The following is a 20,109-nucleotide window of genomic DNA, read 5'->3' on the forward strand; positions in this document are numbered from 1 at the left end:
TGCATAATAAAGTAAATGATATAAAAAGAGAAAATATAATATTTGAATAAGTGTATTACCACCTGCATATTTTATTTTTAAACCAACAACACAATTACTACTATCCAGTCTGGAGATATGAATTGTCTCATCCTTCAGAAGAAACGTCAGAAAACGCTGTACAAGTTGTATAAACAAATATGCTCATACTTACTCCATTAAGGCCTGGTCTACACTGGGGCGGGGGGTCGAACTAAGGTACGCGTCTTCAGCTACGTGAATAGCGTAGCTGAAGTCGAGCTACCTTAGTTTGACTGACTTACCCATCCTGACGCCGCAGAATCGAAGTCCGCGGCTCCCCCGTCGACTCCGCCACCCCCGTTCGTGGTGGTGGAGTTCCGGAGTCGACGGGAGCGTGTCCGGAGTTCGAACTATCGCGTCTAGATTAGACGTGATAGTTTGAACTCCGAGAAGTCAAACGCCACCCGTCGACCCGGCGGGTAAGTATGGACCTACCCTAAGAGAGTATAAGAACAATAACTTGGAGGAAAAAAACACTACCAACAAAAAAAAATGTGCAGGAATTCCACAATTGTGGACTGTCATAACAAGTGGCCATCATTAAACGGTTTAACTGTAAATCTAATTAAGAAAACAGTCTGATATTGGTGAATATTCTCTCAGAACTAGCAACATGTGCTTTCAGATAATTCAGGTGATTTTAAAGCCATAACAATAAACATAAAAATAGTAAACAGAGTATCCTAAGAATGAAATCAAGGCACAAGGAAGTGCATACAACCCATAGAAACAAAAGTGGACCTATATTGAAGAATATGAGTTACCTAGTCTTATCACAGAAACAATAAAATAGACATCAATCCACCGAACAAATGTACCTTATTAGTTGTCCATATTATATAAATGATTGGTAAATGAGGAAACTGGACAAAGATTAAATATTCTTATGAACATAAAACATAAAGACCCCTAATTCTCAATATATTCGATACACCATATGAGGTCCCAGTCTCTATTTGTACTTTGGCACCACAATGGGAGCCCCAAAGTCAGTTTAATTGATTGTCATATCTGTACAGGTCTTGAAAATGAGTCTACAATTAACTGTTCCCTGCTCCCATCCAAAGGCTCACTACTAACGAACTAAACAGGAGGGATTATGAAATCTGAAGTTACATCAGGGAGGGGTTCCCTGGTCCTGATCAGAGCTTCCTATTTAAACTCAGAGAGGCACAGGAAGTTGTCTGCATAGCTGGGCTCTACCTGGCTGCTACATTGAACCTTGTCTTCTCACCTAATTCCTGCTTCCCTGCCTTTCTCCTGGTCAGGGGCAGCACCAGCCTCTTCCCATTTTGTGGGCTGAGGTGGGCTAGACAGAAAATTGTAGGGGCTATACACGCCCCTCTCTATGAGGCCCCATTCCTCTGTTGCCACAACCCCTGCTCCTCCTCAGGTAATTGCTTGCCCCGCCTCTTCCTCTCCTCCCTCCCCAAGGCCTTGCCCCCTGGCCAGGCCATAACCTGGAGCTGGGCAGTGCGGGGCAACTACTGCACTGGCTGGTGCCATGGTGTGGGTGGCTGCGGTGGTCCCCCATATCCTTCTCCTGCTGGTGCCTGGTGCCCTGCGACTGTGGCTGCTGGCCAGAATGGACCAGAATGAGGGACCGAGATTGCCACCTCTACCAGCTCTAGCTGAATCCCAGCCACTGCTTGGGGTGAATCAGCATTGAACAGTAACAGCAGCAACAGCAGCTCCAGCCCATCTCAACTAACTTCTTTTCTTTCCTCTTCTCCAAAAGGATCATTACCACCATCTTTGATACCATCTAAAAGACTGTCAAATCAGAGGTGAAAGGGAGTTGCCCTTTAAAAACTTCTCCACCAAAAGGAAAGGAACAAGCTATGTTGTTAAAACGAAAGCCTTATTTAATACTTACCATTTCAAATGATTTAATTGTTTTTCTTTCTTTTCTGTATCTTTAATAGAAAGCCAAAAAAGATGTTTAATTATGTGTTTGCCCTGGTACAAAGCAGGCTGAGGTCTGTGTGCGCCAAACCCTGGACTTTGTTTAACACTGTTTAGTATTGAACCGGGACTGGGTTATGTTAACACCTTTAGCCCACATATTCCATTTACGAGAATGCAACAGTAAATATACTGTTAATTTGATTTTAACAAATTATTCCTGATAAAGAGGCAGCAGAATAGCCCAAGGTTGAAACACGTAAAGCAATATCTGCAACCCAATGATTGATTTTGACTGTCTGGCAAGTAAAGGACCAGCACAAATACTCTATCACTTAGCCGGGTAGTCAGGAAATAAAAGATCATTTAAATATACCCTAATTATTTCATAAAACATTTACTGTAATTTATCACAGTTCTCAGAATAGAGATGGAAAGAAAAGTTGTTTTACACACATTTGAAAGTTTTACCAAAATCCCTGTACACAGAAGACATATATCCATCACTTAAAAAGCCATTTGATTATAGAATATTTTAAACATTGCATACAAACACCAGTTGTGGGCTAAACCATCCCGAGGAAGGAACCCTAAGAGCACCCAAGCATGGGGAGAAAATTTCAGATGATCTGTGTGTTACCTCATTACTATTTTTGTGTGTGAGTGTGCACCAAATCCCAGGAAAAAGAGGGGTTTAGAATGTACAGAGTCTGTGGACTGCATCTGATGAGCAGGTTAGGAAAGGTGCAAGTTCACAGTGTAATTTTAAGGAGGCTAAAGTTGCTGTCTTGAAACTTGTGTCACATATTGTGGTATCGTCCTTAATATTATGGTTCTTTTCACTTTGCTAAAGAGTCTTATGAAGTCTCCATGATATTCTGGCTATACTACAATTTAAGATTCCGATTATAATATAATTTATGTTCTATAATGTCTGTTAAGAAAATTAAATAAAGAATTCATTATAAACAAGGCTGTTCTGTAGTTCCAGAAATGTCAAATTCATATGGAACACAGCAGCTTTGTATTTGGTCTCATGAAATGCAGAATGAGGTAGTATACCTATGAGATTTTATCTCTTTATAAAAGGTATTAAAATTCTACATATCTAATGTGCCCTAAAAAAACTGCTTGATTGAAGAACTTTATGCCCTAGCAACAGGCAGAGGAGCTTGTTTTTCCACTACAGATAGGAATCCTGCTCATAACAAGCACCCTAAATCAATCTGAAGATATAGATGAGAGTAAAAAGGAAAGACTCCACATACAAGAAAAAAACATTTAGTATTTGGCAAGCTAACCTTTATAATGGAACCATAAGCACACAAATTAATTAAAAACTCAAATATCCAGACAACAGCTGTTTATGATGAATCATTACTGGAGCTGCCACTGTAAGTAATCAATTATGATAACTCATTGCAATCCTACAATTCATGAATGTCTATATAAATCTAAAAATAAATACTTTTAACCTTAAACTCTTTATGCAGAATCATACACAATACTGAGACAAATGAGATCTGAGATGTAGGCCAGGGTGGAAGGAAAGGGAGTCTTTCCATCTACCTCCCTCACAAACACTGCCACAGTTCTCCCCATCACCCAGGCCCATTGTGATTTTGTTGTCTTCAATTCCTCTTTCCCCCAAAATTTTTGTCAAATATTGACATATTTTGTTAGTTATTACTCTGCTTCTCTAAACTCCATTCTGTGTTCTGCAGCTCTACTGTTAAACCAAATTCCAGATATCCAAAACTGCAACTTTCAGCACACTTTCTCCAGTTCACTCAGAATGCTGTTAGTAACATCACCTTTCATTCGTCATTCTGCCAATGGCACTTCCTGTTCTTAATCCTTTCGTCGCTGATTTTACTTTTCTTTCCACATCAAATTCAAGCTTTTCATGCTCAATTCAAGGACCTGTGCAATTCATCCATCTTTACCTCTCCCAATGTTCCCTCTTCACTCCTTTCCCTCTCACTGTGAAGTTAAATCATAAAGAAGATACAGTTTCAATTAGGGCTATGCTAAAATCTTAGCAGATACCCACTAAGAATGCTCAGAAGTTTATAACTTGTCATTAGTGTAGAGATCTGTTTGTAGCAGATTATAGTTTAGAGATGCTCCCTCATAAGGGACAGTATTATGAACATAGGAATAGAGAGATGTGCCCTGAAGGCAGGGTTTGAGAACACCCCATGGCTATGTGCAGCTGCTCACTACAGAAGTTCTCCAGTTTGTTTTTTTAAACATTGTATTATTTTCTCATTCAATGGTTTTTTATTTAATGAACCCCAAGATCCTTACATGGTGTCAGAAGTGCTAAATAAACTTCAAATAACTGCAGTTTATTTTTAACTCCTGTGTTGACAACTGAAATCAAAGACAAAGGGAGAAACCAGAGAAGCATGTGGAGCATCAGGCACATGCTTTTGCATGTATTTGGTGAGCACAAGTAGCTTGACTAGCTTAAGAAAGCGGGGGGAAGTCAAAAATAGATGTGTTGCAACCTCCATTCCCTCAGCAATCATCAGACAATGTTGCAGGGAACTGGAAAATATTCAGACACAGATATGAATTGTATTTAGCAGCCATAGAGGCAGAGGAGAAAAATGATAAGGTAAAATTATCAATTCTTTTGCATGTTGTTGGGGAGGAAGCCTTGAATATTTCTAGCAACTTTAAGTTTGAAGAAGGTGAAAGCATGAAGTTAAGTAAAATACTGACTAAATTTGAGGAACATTGCATGCCAAAAAGGAATGAAACCTTTGAGAGAGACTTTTTACATGCATGCAAAAAAATGATGACACCATATAGCAATGTGTCTCAAAATTAAGGAAACTCAGTAAAACCTGTGACTTTGGTGAGCTGACAGAGTCTCTACGTCAGAGACAGAATCATTTGTGGCATTAAAGACAACGTGTTAAGAGAGAGACTGCTCTGTGAAGGAGATTTAAAACAACAAGTGATAAAAGAACCAGTGTTGAAGTTCTATGCACCAGGAAGGCTATTAAAATTTCAGCAGATGCGTCACAGTCTGATTTTACACAAACACAAAGATTGTTGGCAACCACTGGCATATGCATCCAAATCACTGACTGAGGCAGAAAGTAGATATACACAAATTGAAAAGGAGCTTTTAGAAATACTGTTTGCTTGTGAGAGATTCAATCAGTATATTTATGGACAGAAAGTGGAAGTTTAAATGGATCACAAGCCCCTGATATTATTTAGCAAAACGCTAAATCAGGGGTGGCCAACCTGAGCCTGAGAAGGAGCTAGAATTTACCAAAGAGCCACAATAATAGGTCAGCAGTGCCCCCCCATCAGCTCCCTGCCCCCGCTCCCGGCATCTCCCACCCATCACCGATCAGTGCCTCCCATACTTCCTGATCAGCTGTTCATGACGTGCAGGAGGCTCTGGGGGCAAGGGGGAAGGAACGAGGGCACAGCAGGCTCAGGGGAGGGGGCAGAAAGGGTGGAGTGGGGGCAGGGCCTGAAGCAGAGCCAGGGGTTGAGCAGTGAGCACCCCTCGGCACATTGGAAAGTTGGGGCCTGTAGCTCCAGCCCCAGAGTCGGTGCCTATACAAGGAGCCACGTATTAACTTCTGAAGAGCCACATGTGGCTCTGGAGCCACAGGTTGGCCACCCCTTCCCTAAATGACTGTACCTTAAGAATTCAAAGAACGATGATAAAGCTGCAAAAGTATGATTTGGTTGTGATCTGGACACCCGGTAAATTCATGTTCACTGCCTATGTACTCTCCAGAGCAGTGGCCGCAATGAAACAAGAGAAGACTTTAGAGATGAAAGCCTATGTAGATCTGATTGTAACATCAATTCCCATAGCTAACAGGAAACTGCAACAAGTAAGAGAGGAAATGGAGAAAGATGAATCATTGGGAATCCTTAAAGAAGTGATAATTAAAGGGTGGCCTGAAGAAATAAGCATTTGCTGTTCAACTCTAAGAGACTATTGGAACTTCAGACATGAATTTACTGTGATAGATGGAGTGATTTTCAAGGGTACTAAGGTTGTAATTCCAATGAGTCTCTGAAAAGACATGCTATAGAACAGGGGTCAGCAACCTTTCAGAAGTCGTGTGCCAAGTCTTCATTTATTCACTCAGATTTAAGGTTTCGTATGCCAGTAATACATTAACATTTTTAGAAGGTCTCTTTCTATATATAACTAAACTATTGTTGTATGTAAAGTAAATAAGGTTTTTAAAATGTTTAAGAAGCTTCATTTAAAATTAAATGTAGACTTCCAGAATACCACCCCTTACCCTGTCCAACACATACACTGATATTATTTAATCAAATCTAGGGTAACAAAGGTTGTTTAGTGATTTAATGGCTGTAAATGTCTATTGAGCTATAGCCAAGAGCAACATAACACAAAAAGGTGCAATATCACTAAATCAATTAGTGGCATATATTATTCAGTTAATCAGATGTGCCATCCTTGGAACATGACTAAAGCACTGTTAACCTATGCCACCACTTAATTGACATAAGAACACCATTTCAGAAAGCAGCTTTTCAAATCATGGATAATTTAAATTAAAAACAGTAAGTCACAACTTCCTTTCTATTTATACATTGAAGTTGTGTGCCATTATACATAGGAATATGTAATTAAAATAACTGTATCTGCTAACCAAGGAATTTTTCAGTCAGCTAATTGTTTTACCTGATGTGATGTATTGCTGCTGCTTCATATTGTTCAACTGTTGAGGCTATGTCAAACTAACTAAAAATTATGGTATCCATGAGGAAGCAGTCAAGATTTGTGCCTCAAAAAAGTTCTAATAGAGCTGGGAAATCATTAGGGTGACCAACGTTGTTTTAACAAATGCTGGGAGGAGAAATTAGGAAACAAATATTTAAAAGTGACTTCTGGTTGGTGGCACTATCTGGAGAAAAACTGTGAAGAGGTACATAAGAACATAAGAACATAAGAAAGGCCGTACCAGGTCAGACCAAGGTCCATCTAGCCCAGTATCTGTCTACCGACAGTGGCCAATGCCAGGTGCCCCTGAGGGAGTGAATCTAACAGGCAATGATCAAGTGATCTCTCTCCTGCCATCCATCTCCATCCTCTGACGAACAGAGGCTAGGGACACCATTCTTACCCATCCTGGCTAATAGCCATTTATGGACTTAGCCACCATGAATTTATCCAGTCCCCTTTTAAACATTGTTATAGTCCTAGCCTTCACAACCTCCTCAGGTAAGGAGTTCCACAAGTTGACTGTGCGCTGCGTGAAGAAGAACTTCCTTTTATTTGTTTTAAACCTGCTGCCTATTAATTTAATTTGGTGACCCCTAGTTCTTGTATTATGGGAATAAGTAAATAACTTTTCCTTATCCACTTTCTCAACATCACTCATGATTTTATATACCTCTATCATGTCCCCCCTTAGTCTTCTCTTTTCCAAACTGAAGAGTCTTAGCCTCTTTAATCTTTCCTCATATGGGACCCTCTCTAAACCCCTAATCATTTTAGTTGCTCTTTTCTGAACCTTTTCTAGTGCTAGAATATCTTTTTTGAGGAGAGGAGACCACATCTGTACACAGTATTTGAGGTGTGGGCGTACCATGGATTTATATAAGGGCAATAATATATTCTCAGTCTTATTCTCTATCCCCTTTTTAATTATTCCTAACATCCTGTTTGCTTTTTTGACCGCCTCTGCACACTGCGTGGACATCTTCAGAGAACTATCCACGATAACTCCAAGATCTTTTTCCTGACTCGTTGTAGCTAAATTAGCCCCCCATCATGTTGTATGTATAGTTGGGGTTATTTTTTCCAATGTGCATTACTTTACATTTATCCACATTAAATTTCATTTGCCATTTTGTTGCCCAATCACTTAGTTTTGTGAGATCTTTTTGAAGTTCTTCACAATCTGCTTTGGTCTTAACTATCTTGAGTAGTTTAGTATCATCTGCAAACTTTGCCACCTCACTGTTTACCCCTTTCTCCAGATCATTTATGAATAAATGTGTATATGGAGCTGCAATATGGATCAAGTCCGGTAAAATGGCATTTATTTCTTTACAGAGTAATACTGCAAGAGAGAATGAGTGCACAGCTGCAGAGACAAATGTTGAGTCACTGGGATGGTTAGAAATAGCATGAAGACACATTCTAAGAAATCTTAGTCAGTGGGACTGGAGGGCTTTGGGCACAGAGGGAATATGCAGCCTTTTAATTCCAGAAATCCAATAGGTTTTTTTTTTGCACGAGAACCTCTTACTGAAGCTCTTGGAAGTTTCTGGTATGAAAGGAATGAAACACTATGCCCTTAGTCACTTTTCTAAATTCGGTCAAGTGATGTGTGAATTTCCCATTATTTGGGGGAGTGGTTTAGTTAAACATGGTAAAACATATGGCTGAGATTTTCCAAAATACCAAGAGGATTTGGATGCCCAAAATGAATAGGAACTGGACAAGCCATCTATGTGGCTTTGAATATCTTCACTTATATCCAAATTTATTAGAGAGAGACTTCAGGCAGGTCTGTCAATAGTATTTTAAAACAAGCATACACACACGAATGTTAAATCCCCACTAAACCAGGCATCCCCTTGAAAGGGATTTTATATTTAATAGTGCATTTTGTACTTTCACAAAGTTTATTCAACAGAAAAAACTTGAAATGAAATCAAATGTTAAAAATATCCTGTAAAAGACTCCTCCTAAATGCAACAAGTTACAGAAGAAATTCCTAATCAAGAGCTACATAGAACCATATATTTAAATAGTTTGAGTAATTAAGCAACCCAATTTAAGGGGAAAATGCCCAGTGTTGTTTCCCGAGTTAGTGAATTCAGAACTACAGCTGTGCAAATTAGGATAAGCGTGGCATAACCTTTACATTAGCAGACTTGTACTACAATTCTTCTATATTGAAAATAGCATAAAAGAAAGCTTTCACAGTCTATTTCTAGCTCTTCCTGCAACAGATATCCAATTGTAAAAGCCCAGAAAAAACAACAATGAACATTAGTTTGAATTCATCAAATACACTTGTAAACTACACTAGATTTCTGGGCTATGATTCAGATTGTAAATTAACTGGTCAACTAAGCAATCCCCAGAAATTTGCAGTTCAGAGATCCAGAAGCCAAACTGTCAGATTCCTTTGACAGGCTGGCTAAATGTAAATTCTGGACACCGGCTTTGCTTTTTGTTTTGTTTTTAATAAGGAAAAATTGAAGTCTGTGGTCTGACAAATATTAAGGGCACATAAAGCAAGTAAACAATTAAAAGCTCTTGTTCACATTTCATTAGCGAACCTAAGTTCATCCAGAAAGCATAGCCTGAGAGGCAAACTAAACTAGTTTATTTTGAACCATGTTTCTCCATTCTTCAGCTTTCTATAAAACTTTTTAAAGTTAATTAATGATATATATTTGTAAAGAGCTTTGAACATGCAAAGTGCTATATGAACGCTAAGCATTGCTATTTTGCCCTTTTACTCTTTTGAGGATAATGCAATGCCATCTGTCTTTTTGTCTACTGAGAAACATTGTTCTTGTTTGAAACAACTGTGCATTTTGCAAGCTATTAAAGAGATACTGACAACTTAAAAAAATCATGTGTCTAAAAATTTTGATATACTACTGTTTCAAGAAACACCTAAAATTGCTGTGACTGAAAAAGATTGAACAGAATAGAACAACAAACAGGAAAATGTACAAGATAACTGAAGGAAAGGTGTTGTACTTTAAACTACTTCAACTTTTCCTTAAACTGACTATATTTGAGATTCACATTTACTTTATCATACAGTGGGTGCTCTTGAAAGTTTGTGGTGTTTTTCAGATTTTGTCATTCTAGTATTATTCCCATGATGTGTGTTAAGAGCAGAGATTTTTCCAAATTGTAAAAACATTATGCCCAATATTTGGGATTGTACTGACTCTAGACATAAACAGAGAGGTTAACATTTTTGTTGTGTAAATATTGGTCTAGGCACTTCAGGAAATGTATTTAGAGGATAATTCCTGTAACCATGTTTCAATGCTACCAACTAATCTTCATAATGCAATTATCATATGTATATTGGTTGATTTCTTTAATTCTTTTATATGAACTAGGTATACATTTGCAATCCACTCTCCCTCAGGCAAGAGAATATTTTGTGGCCAAATTATTTTTAGGTTCAGTAAAAAGAAATGAGATTTATTTATGGGTTTCACATTAGAAAATCCAAAGATCTGGTGAACAGAGAACAGCTCCCTCACCAGACGGAGCAACATCTTATGTATGTCAGATATATATTTAGTTTATGCCCTCTACAGAATTAGCTGGAACAAAATTAGAAGTGGTTATATGTGTGGGGGGGAAAGGAGGTCTCTGGGTTTATGACTAAATACAGAAAGACAAAGAATACAATTTAGATTCTTCATTAGTTATAAGTGTTAGATGAATACTTTAATTTGGAGAGGTAATAAATATTTTAGAATTTTATGTTAATATATAATTTGCAAATAGTGTTTAATTATTTTCTTAAGATGGGTGCTATATTATCCACTCAATTTATACTTGGTTTTCTTAAAAATATAAGATTTTAGAACAAACACTAGAAATTTAGAGCTATCCAAGGGGAGTTAAGTTCCACAGCAGCATAACTTTTAAGTTTGTGGCAAAGAACATCTTTTTTCCCCTCTATTACAAATATTTGCAATACATAGATCCTATTAAGCCAAACAAAAGCTGAGTTGTCAGATCTCCAAGAACAAATAGTTGTTGCCTTGCAATACTAAGCAACCCCAACAAGTCAGAAGCAATAGCATCTGTAAATATTGTCGGAGAAAAACTTAGTTCTCACTTTTTGTGTGGGGTAGCAAAATCAAATACTTTATTTATTCTCAAGCAATTGCAAAGAGGGAGAGAGTGCTCTAGTACACAGGGTTTCCCCCTCCTAGGTAAGTCTCTCTCCAAGTAAACAATTACAGCAAGCATTTATACTTTTTGTTACCTACAATAATGAGCAACAGCTGCATTTTGTTTATACATAGGCTATCTTGTTATCTTATTTTTCTCACTTCTATTTAGACACCAATTTACATTCCTCATTATCAACACAAGATTGCAATGACTTCTCCCACAGTTCTTTCCCACTAGCTTCACACAATCCTCGCTTCTACAAATCTCGCGTTATTAGGGTCACAGCTAGCCTAACTCTTGCTAAAAGAGACTGTCTTGCATTAAGATCCCCTACAAATCCCTGTCAGTTCTTTCTCTACTTCCACAATATTTATAACATATGTGCTATAACTAAAGTAACTAATCCAATGCTTATCGTCACAGAAAAAAGGCTGCATAAATTAGCTTGCCTGTTGTGGGATTCTTTATGCTTCAGAGAATTAACTAACAACTTCATGAATATTTACATATTGTTCCTATAAATATAAATGTTTCTTGTGGCATCTATAAGGAACTCAACATTGATCAACATCTTCATGTAATTTAATCGGGACACCAAGTAACAACTGACAGAAGGTAAGGAAGTTCCAGTATTATGTTGCAAAGTAATATCCTGCTATGTTGTGTGCTTCACATAAATGAACAAAAGGATAGGATTTTTTTTTAAGATAGAAGTCATCTTCCTCTAAACCATTAATTGCATGCACTTTGAAACATCTTATAACATGTTAAAATTAGCCACTGGTCATAGAACTTAAAATTGCAACTCAGAGAAGGGGTGCTGAAAATACAATATAGATGTTCCATCCCTCCCCCAATAGATTAGACCCTAAAGATGTCTACACTGAAATGTAAGCCCAGGGTTCAAAGTCAGGTTCAAGACTAGTCCCCGCCTTCTATCTACACACAAATCTCATAAATCCAGGTCTTGGACCCAGGGTTCCCAGGACCCCATAAGGGTGGAGGGGCCAAGCCGGAGTCAAACCAAGATCAGGGGTTCAAGCCCTATTGTTTTGCAATGTAGACATAGCCCCACTGGACTCATGCTCTGGGAGACTGCTAAAAGTATCCCACAATACCAGGGGCTGACTTACTTTGACATCTGGACAGTCAAGTTTGATGGACAGTCAAGTGTTTTCCCACACTGAACCACAATCAAAGGGCTAGAGTGGCCACATTTTGGGAGGACGCTAGGAAGTCTAGGATATGGTGGTTGGACTCGGGCCCACATAACGCAGCGTAAATGCTGGAGCCCCAGGTTGGGACCCAGGGTTCAACAATTTTTAACCTGAGGTTACAAATAAGTGTGAACACTCAAGCCTTAGGATAACAAACCCAGAGTCTGCTAACTGGAGTTCTACTAACCCGAGCTTACTTTGAAGAGTAGGCATACCCAAAGTGAACATTTTTAGGAGGACATGCTGTCATTTGTTTATGTCAGTTTGTCTGGCCAATACCAGGAAGACCTTTAGAAAATAGAGGAAATTATTTCCACAACCTTCTCCCCAGCAGTAGTAAAGAGCTTTCCTCCACTCACCCACTCACTGTACCATTCTGGAATGGTACAGAATCTATTATATTTGAAGTGATGTGTGATCTCTGCATATATATATTCTCCCTTTAGGGTGAATATACAATTATTGAAATCATGTGTGGTTTTCATGTTTCAAGCTTTGTTTCCCCACCTGTATCTTCTGTTTTACCGAACCTGGATGCAATTATTAACATGATTTCTCTTCTTACACAATACTGAGATTTTGCCAGCAAGATTGTTGAATAGACATTTGCAGATGATGAGCTGGGGTGAGAGTAAGAGTGTCTGGAAAATGAAACATTTCCTCCAGTGGAACAGGTATCAGCCTTATCCTGGCCTGATAAGGTTGGTCCAGAAGGGTGGCCCCATATAATGGACCAAACAAATTTCCATTAAAAAATTGTCAGTACAAGAATGGAGGAATGGATTTCATAGATACCTGGACTTCAGGTCTGAAGCTTTACGAGTTCCTTTTGCCTATAACTGCATAAAGTTATTGCCTTTTCCAGCAATTTTGCGCAAACTGTAAATCATCATAGTTTCAGCCTTTCAATAATTTAAAACAGTGAAGATGTCATCATTCAAACAAACTGCATTCTCTTCCTCACCATCAGGCATAATGCAACAGAAAGCACAAGCAAACCTGTAACACATTCTATAACTAACACTCTTTTTCCCAGAGTGTCTGACAGTCTCACCTGAAGGAAAGTTCCTTCCTGACCTCAGATATGGTGATCGGTTAAAACCTGAGCACGTGGGTGAGACCCACCTGTCAAAAATTTGCTGTATTAATTAATTATAGTCCCATTGGGTATTGGAGATATTTGCTACTAGCAGTCCCCAGTGAGCCCATGCCATTTTAAGCAACATCATACCATCTCCTCCATAAACTTATAATCTCCTCAACTACTTCCATGACATCCCTCAAACAAAGAAATCTCTCACCAAATGTATCTAGAATGTCACCGGTCTTGCCTTCTTCAAATCCTTCAAGGCCTCCCTTCATAAAGAAGCCCAAACAGAAATAAATCCATCTGTGACAGCTTGGTTATGAGACCATCAGGGACAGCTGGTTTTATTTAAAAACTTCATGAACACAAAATCCACATACCTTTATGTTTTTTCTTTGGTTACCCTTCCCCCCCATGCAGCCCCCCACCCTTCCCTCCTAATGGTTGTCACACTCACTTGCTGTGTTTGGTCTCAGATTGGACTTGAAAACTCTTTGGGGCAAAGACTATGGCTATGTCTACACTACCGCAGTAAGTCGACCTATGCTACGCAACTCCAGCTATGTGAATAACGTAGCTGGAGTCAACATACCTTCGGTCGAGTTACCATGGGGTCTACCCCTTGGGGGTTCATGGGAGAAAATCTCCCGTCGACTTACCTTACTCTTCTCGTCGGGGGTAAACTAGAGGTGTCAACTGGAGAGCAATCTGCAGTCCATTTGGTGGGTCTTATTAGATGCGCTAAATTGACCACTCCTGGATCGATCTCAGAGCATCGATCACCACTGTAGTGTAGGCCTGCCCTAAGGTTGCCAACTTGGTAATATTTAAAAAACGGACACTCCGGCAGGCATAGGTGCCAACTTCCTCTCTACCCAGGGTGCTTGATCTCCCCATCTGCCCCCCCAGCCACGCCTCCACCTCAAGTTCCCACCCCACCTTTTCCCTCCTCCACCCCATCCTTTCCCCCAAGGCCTCACCCCCACCCCACCTCTTCTCACCCCTGCTCCATCCCCACCCCATCTCTTTCCGCCCCCTGCCCTGCCTCTTCCTCCCAAGGCCCCACTCCTGCCCCACCTATTCCCCCCGAAATCCTGCCCCAGCCCTACCTCTTTCCCTGAGCCTCCCCTGCCCCGATACCCCATCCCTATACACTCCTCTTCCTCCTCCCCCTTGTCTCGTGGCTCGCTGCTTTTCACCTCCCCTCCCCACCCAGGTTAGGAGGGACTTGCCTGCTGAGCCAGGATTTGGAGTGGATGATAAGCCAGCGCCTCCCCAACTCTCTCGCTTGCAGTAACTGGACTTTGGATGTCCAGTCAGTATGTCTGACCAGAAATGTCAGGTCCCCTTTTCAACCAGTAAGAAACTGGTTCATGGGATGTCCACGCTAGCAAAGACCATCATTTACTATGACTTCGCAACAAGGCCCTATTCTTGCTTATGGCTTCTAGGTGCTAGTGTAATATAATAATTATCATCATCATCATCGTACAATTCTATTCAGATGTACATTCTCTAAGGGTTTGCAGAATACTCTCTGCAAGAAAGAATACAATGTGTGAAAAATCATACCAGAGTATGACTGTATAGATATATAATTGTATGGATATACAATTCTGACCTACTTCAAGTCAATTTGATGTTAAGCTAATTAGGCTTAATAGCCCAAACCCAACCACCTGCACACATATACCTCATCAGGCTTTGGGTTCTAGGCCGTCAGGCCTGATGGAACAAGGCCAGAGTATGGCATGGACAAGGCTGAAGTGGGCTTGAACAGGCTCAGGCAAGGCTGGGGAAGGAGCAGGAACCGGATAAAAGGCAAGCTAGAAGCCTGAAGAGTCTGTAACTCCATAAAGCAGCAGGAGGATTCTTGGCCAAGTAGTGCTATTGCACAGACTAATTTGCAGTTCTGGAATGGTCAATGAAATACCTGTGGCAGGGGGGAGAGCGGTCATCTGACCCCAGCCCTGGAATACGCTGCTATAGCAAGCCTGAGGGCTGAGTCGCTGCTGGTGCGGTTGGAAGGGAGAGTCATGACAGCTGAGTGAGTAGCCCTGGTCAGACAGTGGGTTTGCCTCAGACCCCCCTTCTGAAGTTACTTCCTACATTTAAAGTAAATTCTACCATTTGCTAACAAATTCTGATGTACCATAACAACAAAAAAGATTAAATACAACACACAGAAACTAAAGAATATAATATGAAATGGAAAATACCTACCAACCTGAAGAGATATTAAATCTACTGTTAAAAATAAAAGGTTTTTTTCCAATAATTGATATAGGAGTATTGCTACCACATTATAAAATACAAGCATATTTAATTATAATATCTTCACTATAAATGACAGGTTCTGAACAAAGTTGTTCTTCAGAGTTAGTAATTCTGCATATTATAGGGAGGGTGCATATTGTAAAAGGCAGGAGTGGTTATTAAATTAAGTAAAATTAGGAACTGTAGTTAAGTACTCATAAGTCATATCAGAAGAAACCAGACAGAGCCTTAACAGTAGCATTGTATTATAATGTGTAATAGCCTTTTTTGTATTCTGTGAATAGTATTATACTTAACGTTATCACATTTCCAAACCCACAAAAATGGTCCGAAATTACATATGGGTAAAAATAACTGACTCCACAAATTCTTTATTCAGCAAATACAACAAAAGTATACTAATTTGCACTAGTTTCCATTGCAGGCTAAGTCCCCAGCATATTTGGGATCAGATCTTTTAAGGTGAGGCTATTACAATAATCAGAACTCTCATGGTGATTTTAAAGCCTTAACTTTTATAAGCTTCTATTACCTGTATTTCCAAATTTATTAATGTTTTTCTTCCCATCAGCATCCTCAGGCGAAACTGAAAATCTATTTATATAACAGGAAAACTAAGATGTTCTTTACCCTATTTTCTCATTGCCAAAATGTGATTTATCATCATACTTGGAAAGTAGTTTTTATCTTCAAAACATATTTTAAACATTAAGTAATTCATTCCTATTAAATCCCTGTGATGTAGGCAAATATTATGACCATTACAGGATGGGGAATTTGAATGACAGATTAAGCCACTTGCTCAAGTCAACGGACAGACTCATTGACCAAGAAATGCAGGCAAATTAATGACAGATGTGGAATGTGTTTAATCAGCAGGCAGCAACTTTATTAATTGAACACTGAAGAGGGACACTACAATGTCTGTCCTCATATACCAAACATTTAATTAGTTCCTGTGAGGGTTACAGGGCTGTAACCACAAACAAAATAACAACTCTGAGTAGACCCTCCCTGGCCTACCTCACAAACTCAGGTCTGGTGTGAAACCTGCAAAAGAGGAGTGAGGTGATAGAGGCACAAGGCTGAGGTGGGATATCATTCCACCAAGGCTTCAGGTCTCTCTCCCCCAACGAGTAAAAGGTCTGACAGCAAAACCCCATATCTCATTTAATTCTGGGAGCTGTCCCTTTTAGCCTTTATCTGCACTGGATGCAAGTCAAGTTTTGACAGGTCAGTAGTTTTATCAGCTTTATATCAATTTTTGAGTTCTATTACTCTCAACCCACCTATGCCTCTAGGAGGCTGTGAAGAAAGTGAAAAAACCCACCAGCTCTCATGCCAATTTGGCCCCAACTGAAAAATTACTTCCTGATCCCTAAAACAATGGTTATCAATCAGACCTGCAGCATTATAAGAAGCACAGCTCCTAAACTACAAACAAGAGGAGGGGGGGGGGGGGAAGGGCAATAGAAGGGCAGTGCAGTTAACTGGCGAGTAAAACTTTATGAAAGAACCAGGATCACTCACATAGCTGAGGTGTGGTCACCCAGCAGCCAATCAGCTGACCCATCCACCCTTGCCCAGCCAATGGCTAAGCAGAGGACTGAAGAAGATGGGAATTGTATCTTCAAGGTTATATATCCCAGATATGGAACCATTTGCCCTTCTGCCCCTTCTATCTGAAGTATACTGCCAATTGACTAACTTTTGGTAAGATAAATGCTCATTATAGAAAGCTTCACATATGCAAGTGACTTGATAACCAGTATCTATTAGGCAGGTACTCTTTACTCCATCTAGGTATACATAGCCATGACAAGCAGACCACACTAACTGCCGGATGGCCTCACTGACACCCATTTGGGTAACATCTGTTTCCTGAAACCATTGACTTGCAGCCTTGCTCTGAGAGTTGTTAGTTTCTTTTCTTCCTGGCTCAAACTTGCTCTGATTTGAATGTCTACCAGTCAGCCGCTGATGTATTACATTGGGGTTAGGATAATTCTGACATTCATTTTGAAAATGTTCCATTTGCCCATAGTTAAAACAAAGGATTTCTTCTGTTAAATCTTGGTATTGCTTATTAAATTCTTTGGGTCTTTGAGGAGTAAATCGTGTATCTGAAATGGGCATTTCAGAACTTGGCTGGGTCAACTGCATTACTACCAACTGCTCTCAGCCTGCAGTATTTTTCCTTCCAGTCTATTGCAGTGACTTCTTCATGGGCACTGGGAGTATTTTCATATGCCTTTATCAACTGCAAACTACTCCTACTCAATGGTCTTCCTTTTTCTTCTAGTTCTTGTCAAAGTTTTCTCTTTTGTATATCAGAGTGTTCCCTTTCAATGGCTCTCACCTCAAAAAGGAGTGTGGCATAAGATACAGTCTTTTTTCTACCACTACAATTAATCCCTTTTATTAACAGTGTATTTAATAAGGATTCATGTCAACAACCATAGAAAAATTCATCTTGTATATAAGAGTCCAATTCAGTATCTTTTACCCCACCAGCCTCCTAAATTTCTTGGGCTAATGCATGTAGTCTAGTCAGGTATGCAGGAGGTGGTTCTTTAGTGTGTTGGTGAGTCTCAGCAAATTGAGCCTTAAGATCAGATGCGTTTATGACACTTCCCTTTGCCCTCTCTAAAATATCAAAGCATTCTACAGAGGATACCTTGCTACCAGCTCCTAAGGCCACCCTCAATACTGGTGTTAATAAACTTTCAATAATCTTCCTCCTTTTGCCTTTGTCAGAAATCTCACTGTCTTCCATCATCTCTTTGGCTTATGCTCGCCAAGTAGGATAATCTACTTCTTTCAGTGTAAGTTTCACATCAGTCACAGTTTCATTGGCAGATTTCAGCACTCTCTCTAACAAAAGCTGTTGCATGTCAGGAGGGAGACTCACAGCAGGGGTAGAGGCTTCTACTGGACCTCGGTCTGTAACTGGTGTGGCACCTGTTAACCACAGCCTGTGTCTCAGTCTTGAACCCTCTGTCAGAATATACAGAATATCCCTGAGTCCCGCACTGAGGTAATCTGGGCATGGAACCAATGGATATAAATGGCAAAACCTCAAAATGAATAGGAGTCACATCCCATTTCTGCCCTAGCTTCTGCAACAAACATTTCCTTCCTATGAGTATCACAGAAGCAGAGTCTTTAAATTCACAGAATCATATTTTTTCTCCCTTCACCTGCCTCCAGGGGTGGCTCCAGGCCCCAGCACGCCAAGCGCGTGCTTGGGGCGGCATGCCGCGGGGGGCCCACCGGAGCCGCGGGACCGGTGACCGGCAGAGCGCCCCCCGCGGGGTGCCGCCATGCTTGGGGTGGCGAAATGGCTAGAGCCGCCCCTGCCTGCCTCATATTAGTCATATGACCAAAGATTCTAATTGCCCTCTTAATTTCTGCTGTACTATCAACAGGGGACACAGCACTGACCAAAATGGTCCTATAGGGATCTAACTATGTACAAGTTTACATTATCTTAATATTAATACAGTGCACAAATTCCATAATATTCAACCCCACATTCTTTTATAACTAACTGCAATATTCCTCAAAAGAATTCAGAGGTGATCTCTGAGCAATCCTCAAGTCCCTGTTTGGGTGCAATTTGTAACCTTTGTGTGGTCTACAGTTCACTTCATTTCCCATCTTCAGTGCCTTCAGAAAAACCCAACTCCCACAGAAAGTAGCTGGAGACCTAGAGTTTAGTCTCTAAAGATTTTCTGCAAGGCTTGCACAGGGTCAACCTCCCCACATTTAAGTCCCAAAAGGAACTAAAGAAATTAAGTTAATTAAATAATTTTATAAAATCTTATGATAAAGAAACAAATAATCTAATTTTTACAGCATGACGTGTATTTTATAATCCACAGACATTACCTTCACAGTTACACATAAACATAAAGAAAACAAATTAAAATCTGAACAGTTCAGTCCCCACAGAAATACAGTGAGAAGAAACTGAAAGTTCTCAAAAGCTTAGGTTTTGTTCACCTCCATCGTTCCTCCACCCGCTTGTAGGAATCTTCAGTTGGAAGCCAAGCAGACTCTTTGTCTGCTGACATCACTGCTAGCCAGTTAGCTAATTGATTAACGAATCACTCAGTTAAGTGTATAGATTTAAAGAAAACCCTGCTGAAAAATGCTTCAGAGTTAGGGACAACAGATTGCTTTCTGCTCAGCTTCTCCCAACTCGCACAGGGCACATGGCCCTTTGTAAAGCAGCTGACCTGACTGCTTACCCTCATGGAGTCTGACCCCAGCAACAGGGAACCCTATTGGAGCATACTCAAAACTACCACACCCAATTCCAGAAGTTTCTGGATGTGGAGTGCTTAATCAGCATAGCAACAATGACCCAGACACAACTCACTCCTGCTTTCCCCCACCCAATGGGTGTCTTAAAGAGATCTCTCCCCATTAGGCACATGGGTTATATATCAGAGGGGTAGCCGTGTTAGTCTGGTTCTGTAGAAGCAGCAAAGAATCCTGTGGCACCTTATAGACTAACAGATGTTTTGCAGCATGAGCTTTCGTGGGTGAATACCCACTTCTTCGGATGCAAGCCGAAGAAGTGGGTATTCACCCACGAAAGCTCATGCTGCAAAACATCTGTTAGTCTATAAGGTGCCACAGGATTC

The 20,109-nt window shown here is 40.1% G+C and overlaps 1 protein-coding gene across 17 annotated transcripts in view; it reads right to left on the reverse strand.

Moving 5' to 3' along the window:
* The window catches only part of PCDH15 (protocadherin related 15), a 790,091-nt gene that overhangs the window by 596,598 nt on the left and 173,384 nt on the right, over positions 1-20,109 (reverse strand). For 7 of the 17 annotated variants that reach the window (XM_039547285.1, XM_039547284.1, XM_039547281.1 and 4 more), the window contains one exon: positions 3,780-3,948. The exons of the other annotated variants lie outside the window; for them this stretch is intronic. In XM_039547285.1, coding sequence (XP_039403219.1) covers positions 3,780-3,786 — 7 coding nt within the window. In that variant the 5' untranslated portion in view covers positions 3,787-3,948. The remainder of the gene's footprint in view (positions 1-3,779; positions 3,949-20,109) is intronic. 17 annotated transcript variants of the gene reach the window in all.

The sequence above is a fragment of the Mauremys reevesii genome, linkage group 7, assembly GCF_016161935.1.
Source record: "Mauremys reevesii isolate NIE-2019 linkage group 7, ASM1616193v1, whole genome shotgun sequence".
NCBI classification, from domain to species: Eukaryota; Metazoa; Chordata; order Testudines; family Geoemydidae; genus Mauremys; species Mauremys reevesii.